Source organism: Haliotis rufescens, unplaced genomic scaffold (assembly GCF_023055435.1).
Source record: "Haliotis rufescens isolate VD_foot unplaced genomic scaffold, xgHalRufe1.0.p SCAF_2, whole genome shotgun sequence".
Taxonomy (NCBI): Eukaryota; Metazoa; Mollusca; class Gastropoda; order Lepetellida; family Haliotidae; genus Haliotis; species Haliotis rufescens.
Genome location: NW_025963890.1, coordinates 1362242 through 1376131, shown reverse-complemented (window position 1 = coordinate 1376131; position 13890 = coordinate 1362242). Strand labels below are relative to the sequence as shown.

Here is a 13890-nt window from a genome sequence, read left to right as displayed (position 1 = left end):
GAGCTGTCGTGCCCACGATCTGCGACATATTCCTTTAATTTAACAACTTGTATACGATTATGTTCGTACAGGAAACTGTTTACGTCATCAGTTCCCTTGTTTGCAAATTTCAGATTCAGGAACATGCGGCCTTTTTCTGTCTTAGTGGAGACTGTTTCTGGTCTGGCCAATTGTTTGAAAGCAATATCAGGAACTTTACACTCTAGTCGTTACTGTGGTCTCTTACTGTTTGTAGACCCATCCATCAGCAAAAGTTGCAAGGGTTGTTTGATTTCTTTCAACAAGACAGAGTATAGTCAACCGGTCTTGGGGTAAACATTTTTCGAAATCAGATTTATCATTTGGGCTTCGTCCTTTCTTATGACCATCGCTTCGCTGGCGTCTCTGGGGTGTTGGAAAGATATTCAACATGAACTCATGTCCAATCGTCTCACGCTTCGTATGTCGCTTTGCCGAACTTTGCCCCAAAGGTTTGTCAGAATCTCATTATCATTGGTTCAAAGTCTACACTCGCCCTGATAATGATTCTTACTTTGTCAGAACCATACCATTGCTCGCAGGTTTCACCATGGTAGTGAACGTCTCTCATCTACATCACTTTCCGCCAACAGTAGGCCAACAAAACACTTGCCCTCTCTGTCACGCTAAACGTCTGTACCTAACTAATGCAGGAATTACGACGCCCTGGCCATATGTGCCGTGACCTCTGCATCTACCCTGCTCCATGTTTTGTCATAGTGAAACATGCAATATTTAGGCCCACTTAAATGTATTTCATGAAAGGAGGAAATTAACCCAGCAACCAATGTACATTGGTATTAATTAAAATGGAGGAGACAAGTAGTTGAAATTAAGCATTTTTGAATAGAAAAATAAATAGTTTCAAATAAAACTTTGATTTTGTAATTCTCATTAAAATTATACTTGTTATTACATTATTTATAGAAAGATACACAAATTACACTGATGGAATAAAATAAAGGATCGCATAAATGATGCAGACATAAGATTTTAATACAACACTTGATCAGATGAAAGCTACATGGTAAATAATGACTTAATCTCAGTTCTTCAGTATGACCTGTGACCACCACGAGCTCTCACAACAGCCTGACAACGTCTTGGCATACTCCGAATAAATGCCCGGATTGTAGCCCTTGGAACATTATGCCACTCTTGTCTTAAACAGTCAAACATCTCGTCCATATTACGAGGTTGATTAATGCGATCTCGCACCCGACGACCAAGAACGTCCCATAAATGTTCTATCAGGTTAACGTCTGGACTTTTAGCCGGCCATGGAAGCACAGCGACCTGGTTCTGCCTAAAAAAATCGGCTAAAAAAAAGCAGTATGTGGCCTTTCATTGTCCTGCTGAAACTCGAACAACCGCCCAACTCTGTAAGCGAACGGAAGCACCACTGGGCGTAACACTTCGTCACGGTAACGAATACCAGTTAGACGACCATCCACACGAATCAAATCTGTTCGGTTGTCGTAGGTGATTCCACCCCAGACCATCACTGATCCACCTCCGTATCTGTCATGCTGTTTGACAGTGCATGCTTGGTATCGTTCATTACGTCGTCTCCAAACACGTATCCGACCATCTGCATTGTCCATATCGAAACGAGACTCATCGCTGAACATGGTGTATCACCAACGACGCAGCTGTTTGGCTCCATGCTGCCTTGCCCACTGTAACCTTCGCTGTTTGTGTTCTTGAGTCATTCTTGATTCCTACCACGGGACGGCGACTTTGTAGACCCGCTGAACGCATCCTGTTACGTTCTGTGCGATCACTTAACCGTAGATGTGTGACAGCTCTGATCTCGGCATTCACTTTTGGAGCAGGTTTAAAGCGATCCCTCAAACAAATCAGCCGAATCTGACGATCTTGACGAGCTGTAGTTTTCTTTGGTCGCCCACGCCCACGTCCCATGACAACATCGCCGGTCTGCCTGTAGAGGTTCCACAGTCGTGAGAGGACACTGATGGACTTCTGAAAGTGTCTTGCAACTTCTCGCAGTGACTGGCCTGACCTCACCATCCCGATTGCCTGCCATTTCTCCTTCAAACACATGTACTGTCTTGGCATGTTTCACGCAGTTGATGTCAATGAGATCGGTCTTACAGTAGAAGACTTTATACCACACTGTGCCATGAAAAACTACTGAAACACGTGCACTACCTGTCTTCCTACAGGTGATGGCCTGCGTTTTGGAGATGTTGACCATGTACTTCCGAAAAACGGCCACAAAAAAATAACAACATTCGGACTCATTGACCAAACACTCTATGCGATCCCTTATTTATTTCCATCAGTATATTTGGAAATTATCTATGTTTCCAACTATATGATTCTTTTCCAACACTGTTTCTATCCAACCACTCTCATCATCTCATTATCCAGCCACTCTCATTGTAAGTAATCCTCGTTTTTGTATTATTTATAAACCTACGTGGATTCCTGGTCTCAAGCAACCTATTTTTGTTGTAAGAAGGCGACTAAATTGATCGGATAGTCAGGCTTGGTTCATTGCATGTCATCATGAGATGCTCATGATGTCAGTCACTGGATTGTCTGATCTAGACTCGATTATTTACAGGCCGCCGTCATATACCTGGAATAATGGTTAGTGCGGCGTTAAACAACAAAAACACATATGCTTTATTTGTATATAAACTTTCAAACGTTGTATATAAATGTGTTTTCTGTTTTCAGCTTGGTTCAGTAAAAAGTCACTAGATGAATTCGGCCCTCTATCTAATGGTAAGTATCTTGTAACCAAATATGAATGTAGAATTGATCATTTCACTTCACCTACCGGATATAAAGCATCGGAATTGTGACTCTCAATTGAAAACACATTGAAGATACTTACAAGTATTATTTTTCATTGATATCAGATCCCAGAGTTTGTTTAAGACGTAGTTAGTTTTGAGACATCCTACATGAAGACATCCTTGACCGTCCTTTTGTCCCGTCATCCGAAACCAACCCACCTGTCAGCAGAAGGCATATTGTGATGTATAGAAACCCCCAGGCATACCAGTATTGCGTCTCGGAATGTAATAAGCATGTTGACAGACACTATTCAGATTAGTATTGTGTATAATTAGCATGTAAGAGTCGTATCATGAAGTTTGATGCACGATGTGACACCAGGATCTCTTCCATTACAGCAGCCAGCGCCATATCACAGCAGACAGAAGGAGACCATTCCAGACAACTTTATAGTAAGTACACATAGTGCTTCTTTCTTCGTAGTAAGTAACACAGTGCTTCTTTCTTAATAGTAGGTAACGAAGTGCTTCTTTCTTTAGAGTAGGTAATACAGTATTTCTTTCTTTGAAATAAGTAAAACAGTGAATCTTTCTATATAGTAAGTAAAACAGTGTTTGTTCTAAATATTAGGTAACATAGTGCTTCTTTCTTCAGAGTAAGTAATTCAGTACTTCATTCTTTATGATAAGTAAAACAGTGAATCTTTCTTTATAGTAAGTGAAACAGTGTGTTTTTTCTTTATAGTAGGTGATACAGTTCTTCTTTCTTTAAAGTGGGTAATACAGAACATCTTCCTTTATAGTAAGTAAAACAGTGCTTCTCTATATATAGTAGGTAACGCAGCGCATCTTTCTTTATAGTAGGTGATACAGTTCTTCTTTCTATAAAGTGGGTTATACAGTGCTTCTACCTTTATAGTAAGTAAAACAGTGCTTCTCTATATACTATATATAGTAGGTAACGCAGTGCTTCTTTCTTTATAGTAGGTGATACAGTTCTTCTTTCTTTAAAGTGGGTAATACAGTGCTTCTTTCTTTATAGTAAGTAAAACAGTGCTTCTCTCTAAATAGAAGGTAACACAGCGCTTCTTTCTTTACAGTAAGTAAAACAGTTCTTCTTTCTTAAAAAGGAGGTAATGCAGTGTTTTTTCTTTACAGTAAGTAAAACAGTGCTTTGGTCTTTATATGTAGGTAATTCAGCGCTTCTTTCTTTATAGTAGGTATAACAGTGTTTTAACTTTATAGTAAATAAAACAGTGCTTCTTTCTTTACAGTAAGTAACACAGTGTTTTTTCCTTTATAGTAGGTTATACAGTGCTTCTTTCTTGATAGTAGGTAATACAGTGTTTCTGTATTTATAGTAGGTAATACACTGTTTCTGTCTTTATAGTAGGTAATACAGTGCTTCTTTCTTCATAGTAGGTAATACAGTGCTTCTTTCTTTACAGTAGGTAATACAGTGCTTCTTTCTTTACAGTAGGTAATACAGTGCTTCTTTCTTTATGGTATGTGATACAGTGCTTCTTTCTTTAAAGTGGGTAATACCTTGCTTCTTTCTTCAAAGTAGGTACATACATTAGTTCTTTCTTGATAATAGGTACCTAAATTATTTTTTTCTTTATGGTAGGTATATACACTGCTTATATCTTCATAATGGGGGTATACATTGTTTCTTTTTATACAGCACATTGTTTCTTTCTTAATACAAAAAATGCTTCTTTCATAATTAAAGGTAGTACAATGCTTCATAAATGGCAGGTACACACAATGCTTCTTTCTTTATACTAGGTATTTACAATAGTAGATAGTATAGTAGATGCATGCAGTGCTTTCTGCTTACACACAGCTCTTTCTTTACTGTAAGCATAGACAGTGCGTGCTTAAACTCAAGTTTCTATTGCATACCTCAGCCATAGGTTGTGTATAGGGTTCGCAACCAAATCATCAATACATTTGACACATTCTTAGTTGCTGCCAGTGTGTTTGAGCTGGGAACAGGCAGGAAAACCAGTGAGAGTGCAGCGACAACTCGTGTTTGTGCACGATTACATGATTGCTACTTATGTTTTACTCAGTCGCAATGTTGCCTCTTCGGCAATATTCATACTTAAACTCAAACTTAAACCAAGCCGTGTCTTTTGCTAACATGAACTAAACACGCATGTACAAATTATTAAGAATTTTCAGGAGAATTAAATCATAAATTGTGTAGCATAATAATTACAAAAGAAGTTTAACGAGAGCGAAAATTAATTCATCATGTCCGCCTTCAATCAAATTGACGTTTCCAATTGCAAGTTCTTAAATTGCAGACTTATAGTGACATTTAAAATCCTTAATTCTATGAATTGTTTGTCAAATATAATTGTTTTATTTGGTGGTTTGTGATTGCATTCAACACTGCAAGGGACCTGACAAACGGGAACTATGACATTTCGACGTTGATCCTGTCAGAGGGGATGTCGTTGTATTGGCATGCTCGGCAGTCACGCCAATACAGTTCTATCGCGCAGGAAAATTAAGAGTCGTGAATATTTCTATGTGTTTGGGCTCTCAGCAGATACACAATCATCCGATGACTCGCATTCTATAGAATGTGCTAATTTCGTTGTGTTTATGTGTTTCGTCGATATGGCTATCTAACATGAAAATATTAAATTATGGAATGTTGGCTAAAAGTCAGGAGCGATGCAAAACTGTTTACTGACGGCATGGAGTGACAATTTGATGACGTTGCATTTTCTGTCCATTGAAACATAAAAGCTTTCGAACCATTTCTAACCAGACTACAAGAGCAAGAAGAGCTCCTCGTCTTTTCGTTAACCAGTTTTAAACACGTTTAGATTTAAAATGCATTTTACCCCTCAAATTGGGCATTTTGGGGGACGGGGTAGGTATGTCAGATCCTAGCCCTTTCACCTGTTTTGATGGTATAAGTATAAAACACGTAACGCCTTTGTACCGTTTTACGTTTTAAACATAATACTATACTTGTTCAGAGCTAAATAGAGCTGTTCAGAGCTGTTTAGATATTTCTAGTGTGTGTGTGTGTGTGTGTGTGTGTGTGTGTGTGTGTGTGTGTGTGTGTGTGTGTGTGTGTGTGTGTGTGTGTGTGTGTGTGTGTGTGTGTGTGTGAGATATATACATAAGCGCAAGTGTTACAGTGCGTAGTTAAATGCCCTTTACTGCTAGATCGTAGTAACAACGGGTATTGTAGGACTATAGGGGAGATTTATCATTTACCATGTGCCCCTGGCTCAATCACATATGCAACGTATCACCTAGACAATGCCACAACATCTCATATCATAATTAATTGAGCTCGTTTACTTTCCAAATTGTTTGTCCAGGTCTTGCTATGTTCATATTGATGTCGACGTATATCCTGTCTCCCTGTCTCACTAGATGGCACTGTAGTACCAGACTGCCCTCCATAGAGAGACATTAATTCCATGTCACGAATGGAAATATCATTACTGTCCCTGGAGTGGTATAGAAGCAAGGCAGGTCGGATACCCTAGTTAACCCCGCAGGGCTGAACTCGTCCCTAAGTGTATCAACACCATGTTGACAATAATACATGTTTGCACAAGTTTGACATCACTTGTTTTAGGGGACTCTTTTGTACAAAGTATCTTGCTTCCCTCCCCGAGAGATAACGTTGATAATGTTGACTATTTGAACAAGTGTACACATAATTCATCTTTCAGTGTTTCACAAAAGTGGTAAACGTCTAAATCCTACGTCACTTTGGGCTTTCCTTTCTCATCAAGCGCCTTGATGTTAATAAAAGCGACAAAACCCTTTCCATATTATTCATAATAATTAATTAAATAAAGCGACCAAAGACTTCAGATCCAATAGAAATCTTTGCATAAAGCAGAGTCGATTGTACAATTCCGAGTATTTCATGAGCATGTGTTTATGAATCACTATCAGATAATGATACCAGGTGTTCGCGAACACGTGAGCGTATCGGTGATGATACCAGGTGTTCGCACCAGTCACAAAAACATGCAAAGGCAAGTCAACTGTTCACAAAAACACATTGTACAAGTGAAAACAGGGAACTGAATCGGACACAACCTTTCACTGATGCGTCAAATTTTGACATTCCCATAAAACTTTTGAAAGCTTTACTGAGGCCCTTGGTCAAATAGTTTCTGAGCAAGAGTTGTATGACGCTCTTTGAAATCTTTGTAAGAAGAGCATGCTCGATTGTACCTCAAAAGCTGTGAAATATAGACACCAAGGGATAGAGCTGCAGGGATATTACTCGACAAAAAGGAAAAGTTGACTTTTCAACTTACAGTCTTGTGGAGAGTGTTTTGTTACTCTGAATCTGTATGCATAGATTTAAACATGAAACGGATGCGACGGCCTCACGGGTCTCCTTCATTTCTAGTTCAGGGGGTAAATCAGTGGAAGCGAATTGGCTATTTGATGGTTATTGAACGATCTGAGATCATCGGTATACCTGAAGCTAAAGTTAAACTTCTTGGCCAAATTATCTTGTTTTGACTTGACCAATCCGAGCAGAAATTCTGATCCATATGCATAAAGAAACAGGTCAGCAAGGAGGTAAGTGCAATTGATGTCAATGGGGATGCCTACTTCTTGCCTGAATGACTTACCCTCAAATTTTACATGAATGTTATCAATGAGGAAGACCAGCATTTCACATTTTGTTTACTCAGTAAACTTCAAATGGCATCTGCTTTCATTTTTTACCAACTGTCCGAGGAAGCGCCAAACCAAACTCACTCACTCGCTCACTCCTATTTGAAAGTTTTGTGTATCATGTAATTGTCTAGAAGTATGTTTTACCTGGAGAGTATGTTGGAAAGGCTGAGTATTTGATGAAGTGTTTCAAATTTAATCCTTGTTAAAGTTGTATTACTTCCCTGAGAAATGTCAGGTTGTTGCACTTTGTAACTCATGGCCTACGTAAATCTAATTTCCTCTGTGTATCTCTATCTAAATGTCTCTCTGGTGCAGATTCATATCCGTGGCATAAATTTTAAATATGAAACGTCTACGCCAGAGTATGGCCAGTCTTGATTATCGGATGAAACCATAGATGGTGGTACACATGTCTACTGTGCTGTATGGTTATATTCAGAGCAGTTATTATAACGTATGACATTACGTTTAAAGCGAGGTACAGATTGTCCAACGCTACGGTGGTAGCCCTGAGCCATGGCAATGAGGGACACCTATGTCTTGGTGGTAGACACGTTCATCATCATAGGTTATTCCGGAGGCTATCTACGTCTGGCATCCGTTTCCATAACAGTCAGTTTTACATACGAACAACCGATTTCTGGACTTGTGTGTGTTATGGGGTGCAGGTACCTGTTGGACAAAACGGTTACCATTTAGATCTTTTAGGAACATTGAAAACTGGTTGGCAATATGGGTGTGGTTGTAGTGGGCACATACAGTCATGTAGTTGTGTTGGTCCATCGTTAGTGTGGTTGTAGTAGACACATACAGTTATGTAGTTGTGTTGGTCCATCGTTAGTGTGGTTGTAGTGGGCACGTACAGTCATGTAGTTGTGTTGGTCCATCGTTAGTGTGATTGTAGTAGACACATACAGTTATGTAGTTGTGTTGGTCCATCGTTAGTGTGGTTGTAGTGGGCACATACAGTCATGTAGTTGTGTTGGTCCATCGTTAGTGTGATTGTAGTAGACACATACAGTTATGTAGTTGTGTTGGTCCATCGTTAGTGTGGTTGTAGTGGGCACATACAGTCATGTAGTTGTGTTGGTCCATCGTTAGTGTGGTTGTAGTAGACACATACAGTTATGTAGTTGTGTTGGTCCATCGTTAGTGTGGTTGTAGTAGACACATACAGTTATGTAGTTGTGTTGGTCCATCGTTAGTGTGGTTGTAGTAGACACATACAGTTATGTAGTTGTGTTGGTCCATCGTTAGTGTGGTTGTAGTGGGCACATACAGTCATGTAGTTGTGTTGGTCCATCGTTAGTGTGGTTGTAGTAGACACATACAGTTATGTAGTTGTGTTGGTCCATCGTTAGTGTGGTTGTAGTAGACACATACAGTTATGTAGTTGTGTTGGTCCATCGTTAGTGTGGTTGTAGTGGGCACGTACAGTCATGTAGTTGTGTTGGTCCATCGTTAGTGTGATTGTAGTAGACACATACAGTTATGTAGTTGTGTTGGTCCATCGTTAGTGTGGTTGTAGTGGGCACGTACAGTCATGTAGTTGTGTTGGGTCCATCGTTAGTGTGGTTGTAGTGGGCACGTACAGTCATGTAGTTGTGTTGGTCCATCGTTAGTGTGGTTGTAGTGGGCACATACAGTCATGTAGTTGTGTTGGTCCATCGTTAGTGTGATTGTAGTAGACACATACAGTTATGTAGTTGTGTTGGTCCATCGTTAGTGTGGTTGTAGTTGGCACATACAGTCATGTAGTTGTGTTGGTCCATCGTTAGTGTGGTTGTAGTAGACACATACAGTTATGTAGTTGTGTTGGTCCATCGTTAGTGTGGTTGTAGTAGACACATACAGTTATGTAGTTGTGTTGGTCCATCGTTAGTGTGGTTGTAGTAGACACATACAGTTATGTAGTTGTGTTGGTCCATCGTTAGTGTGGTTGTAGTGGGCACATACAGTCATGTAGTTGTGTTGGTCCATCGTTAGTGTGGTTGTAGTAGACACATACAGTTATGTAGTTGTGTTGGTCCATCGTTAGTGTGGTTGTAGTAGACACATACAGTTATGTAGTTGTGTTGGTCCATCGTTAGTGTGGTTGTAGTGGGCACGTACAGTCATGTAGTTGTGTTGGTCCATCGTTAGTGTGATTGTAGTAGACACATACAGTTATGTAGTTGTGTTGGTCCATCGTTAGTGTGGTTGTAGTGGGCACGTACAGTCATGTAGTTGTGTTGGGTCCATCGTTAGTGTGGTTGTAGTGGGCACATACAGTTATGTAGTTGTGTTGGGTCCATCGTTAGTGTGGTTGTAGTGGGCACATACAGTTATGTAGTTGTGTTGGGTCCATCGTTAGTGTGGTTGTAGTAGACACATACAGTTATGTGGTTGTGTTGGGTCCTTCGTTAGTGTGATTGTAGTGGGCACATACAGTTATGTGGTTGTGTTGGGTCCATCGTTAGTGTGGTTGTAATGGGCATATACAGTTATGTAGTTGTGTTGGTCCATCGTTAGTGTGGTTGTAGTGGGCACGTACAGTCATGTAGTTGTGTTGGTCCATCGTTAGTGTGATTGTAGTAGACACATACAGTTATGTAGTTGTGTTGGTCCATCGTTAGTGTGGTTGTAGTGGGCACGTACAGTCATGTAGTTGTGTTGGGTCCATCGTTAGTGTGGTTGTAGTAGACACATACAGTTATGTGGTTGTGTTGGTCCATCGTTAGTGTGGTTGTAGTGGGCACATACAGTTATGTAGTTGTGTTGGGTCCATCGTTAGTGTGGTTGTAGTAGACACATACAGTTATGTGGTTGTGTTGGGTCCTTCGTTAGTGTGGTTGTAGTGGGCACATACAGTTATGTAGTTGTGTTGGGTCCATCGTTAGTGTGATTGTAGTAGACACATACAGTTATGTGGTTGTGTTGGGTCCTTCGTTAGTGTGATTGTAGTGGGCACATACAGCTATGTGGTTGTGTTGGGTCCATCGTTAGTGTGGTTGTAATGGGCATATACAGTTATGTAGTTGTGTTTGGTCCATCGTTAGTGTGGTTGTAGTAGACACATACAGTTATGTGGTTGTGTTGGGTCCTTCGTTAGTGTGATTGTAGTGGGCACATACAGTTATGTCGTATGCTGGTGGGTACATCGTATGCTGGTGGTTACATCGTATGCTGCTGGGTACATCGTATGTTGGTGGGTACATCGTATGCTGGTGGGTACATCGTATGCTGGTGGATACATCGTATGCTGGTGGATACATCGTATGCTGGTGGGTACATCGTATGCTGGTGGGTACATCGTATGTTTGTTGGTACATCGTGTGCTGGTGGGTACATCGTATGTTGGTGGGTACATCGTATGTTGGTGGGTACATCGTATGCTGGTGGGTACATCGTATGTTGGTGGGTACATCGTATGCTGGTGGGTACATCGTATGTTGGTGGGTTCATCGTATGCTGGTGGGTACATCGTATGCCTGTGGGTACATCGTATGCTGGTGGGTACATCGTATGCTGCTGGGTACATCGTATGTTGGTGGGTACATCGTATGCTGGTGGGTACAGTGGATACTGGTGGTGGTACTGGTTGTGCTGAACCAAGTGATGTCGGTAGACGTGGTATTGGTCATTGTGATAAGAAGTCGGGTAGTAAGGGACGATTGTTTTATCCATTTCTCACATTCTGGAGTTTTCTTTTTCTGGTCTGGGCTAGTAAATATTAAACGTCAACTCCAGAGAATAATCAGGCTCGATTGTTGCCGAAACAGAATCAAATGTACGTAAAGAGAAAAATAGTGATGAAAATGCATGGAACATCTAATACCGTGCGCCCATGTGACAGTCTAGGAGGTCACCATGTCATCGTGTCACCGTGTGGCAGTCGCTGTAGCTGGAGTGCACTCAGATAGTAGTTTGAATGAGAGTGAGGGGGTGAAATATTTAGAACTAAATTACAATTGCCCAGACAAGACAGACACTTGACGGATTAGGAGAAGGTCAGAGAAATGTAGTCGTCATCATTAGAAATATCGATGAACCCGTTAATGGCAACAGATAAAGTGCTGGAGGCGGTCACGTGATCTTTTCTGTCCCGAGCGTGTCGTGTCGGCCTCGCTTTGAACAAGTTTTGATGAAGGCAATAAGTCGCGAGACAGATGAGGGCGAACATGATTCCAGTTAATGACAATTGCGGTAGATGGACATTAGGCTAATATATCTTTGTTTTGAATTCATCCATTTAAATACATTCATTGTCATTAAGGTCGGTACAATGGACAGGGGGCTTCTAGTCCAAATTGCCACAGAGAACTTTAGACTTGCTAAATAGACGTATCATCACTGTATCCATGATACCAGTTTGTTAAAGCTACTCTGGCGTAAAACCTATCTATGTCTACCTTAACAAAAAGTCTGTGTATAAATTACGTTTACATCATATGAGTGACAAGCATGGCAAGCCTATTAAATCCGTTGGATGCATTGGTCGACGTCGATATGACCTGACCTTCCATATATAAATGTTAGAAGTGTGAAAATATACTGATTTTGTCGGATTGAAAAGATCAAATTGTACTAGTATATATTCTTTGGGTATTTTAGCTAATGGGGCTGGTGTTGTTACCTCGAAGATCGATGTCCCACAAGGGTACCATATGTAGGGCCATTCTTGGTGTCTCTCGTTGTGGTGTTGATGGAATCTTGCAGTTATGCTATAAACAGCGTAAAACTCAACTCGATCATAGATAACTAGGATAGACTAGCGTATTATATGTTCCAGGAATATTTTCAAACCTACATTCCGACTCCTGTGAGCCAAGTACCTTGCAATATTGCTTCCTGTTTTTGAAATGGTTTCGTCACAATTAATCTGTCTGAGAAGCCAGCCAAATTACAGGCATCCATGAATCGGAATCCTTGGCCCGTGTAATAATCCACCTGAGAATTCCCAAGATCAACATCACAAGAACAGAATGGCCGCCATACCAGTTTCCCTCATTGGCATTGGGACGCCATGTTGTTAAAGGCACCCTAATTAATTTAGGATCCGATCATGTTCAAATCCCTTGATAATGATCCTTGGTTTGTCAGCGCCAACCCCGTGCTCGTGCTTAAAGTGCAAACTCCATCACTTCCGGCTTTCCGCTCACACTCAGCTCACCCACTCGCTATGATAGGTTAATACTGGGTGGTCACTGGTACAGTAAGAGAGGAGATCCTTGTGCTAGGTCCAAGATTAGTGGATGAAGGCAGGAGGAATTGAATACAGGAAAAGTCCAAGAATTCTTTCGGGGGGTTTTCTGTTTCGTGTAGGGGCGGTGGGGTAGCCTAGTGGTTAAAGCGTTCGCTCGTCACACCGAAGACCCGGGTTCGATTCTTCACATGGGTACAATTTGTGAAGCCCGTTTCTGGTGTCCCCCGTCGGGAAATTGCCGGAATGTTGCTAAAAGCGGCGTAAAACCATACTCACTCACTCACTCACTGATTATGTTTGATATCCTATTCACCAAAATTTCATGGGGAAATGAATTATATTTACATTCAAAGCGATTTAACAACGAAATACTCATTTCCAAAAACAGGTTTATACAAATTCTGTGTATGGCCTGGCGCATGTCGGTGAGCACGCCGCTGAAGACGTCGGCCTTGCAGATTACGACATATGGCTTGTTAACACCGTGAATCAAGTCTGCGGCGTGTCTCCGAACTCGTCGTAGTTTCGTTGTGTTCATTAATCACTTCCTACAACGTCTGTGATAACCATGAATCACATCTTAGATCCTAAGATCACAGAAAAAGAAACCTTTCAATAAATACCGAGTTGAATCTCAAAGACTCCAGTCAACTACGGTGTGGGATTATGTGGTCTGGGCCGTGCAGTAGTCCAGAAGAGTTACATTAACTAACGACTCACAAGTGGAACTAAACGATGTATGATTGCTCTTCAGAGTTTTTGCCTCTGCAATAATGCAAACTGATGTATAAACATCGTCACACCAACCCCTCAAAGTATTCAAATGCACACACACACACACACACACACACACACACACACACACACACACACACACACACACACACCAGTAATATGAACACACAATGACATTTTTTGTTTGGGATAACACTTTCTAGTACTCACTCCAGTACTTTTTTTTGAGGGGCGGTCGGGTAGCCTAGTGGTTAAAGCGTTCGCTCGCCACGCCGAAGACCCGGGTTCGATACCCGACATGGGTACAATGTCTGAAGCCCATTTCTGGTGTCCCTCGCCGTGATATTGCTGGAATATTGCTAAAAGCGGCGTAAAACCATACTCACTCACTCACTCACTTTTTTGGTTTGAGTCCTGTTAGTCTAGATCACGTACATTCTGCACAACCCCCGAAAGTACTAGAATCTGTACTTTACACAGAAAGTGTTATCCCAAATAAAA

At 41.0% G+C, this 13890-nt stretch overlaps 1 protein-coding gene across 2 annotated transcripts in view; it reads left to right on the top strand.

Moving 5' to 3' along the window:
- The window catches only part of LOC124115600, a 98638-nt gene that overhangs the window by 79943 nt on the left and 4805 nt on the right, over positions 1–13890 (top strand). For both annotated transcript variants that reach the window (XM_046476657.2, XM_046476656.2), the window contains 2 exons: positions 2725–2772; positions 3186–3239. In XM_046476657.2, coding sequence (XP_046332613.1) covers positions 2725–2772; positions 3186–3239 — 102 coding nt within the window. The remainder of the gene's footprint in view (positions 1–2724; positions 2773–3185; positions 3240–13890) is intronic.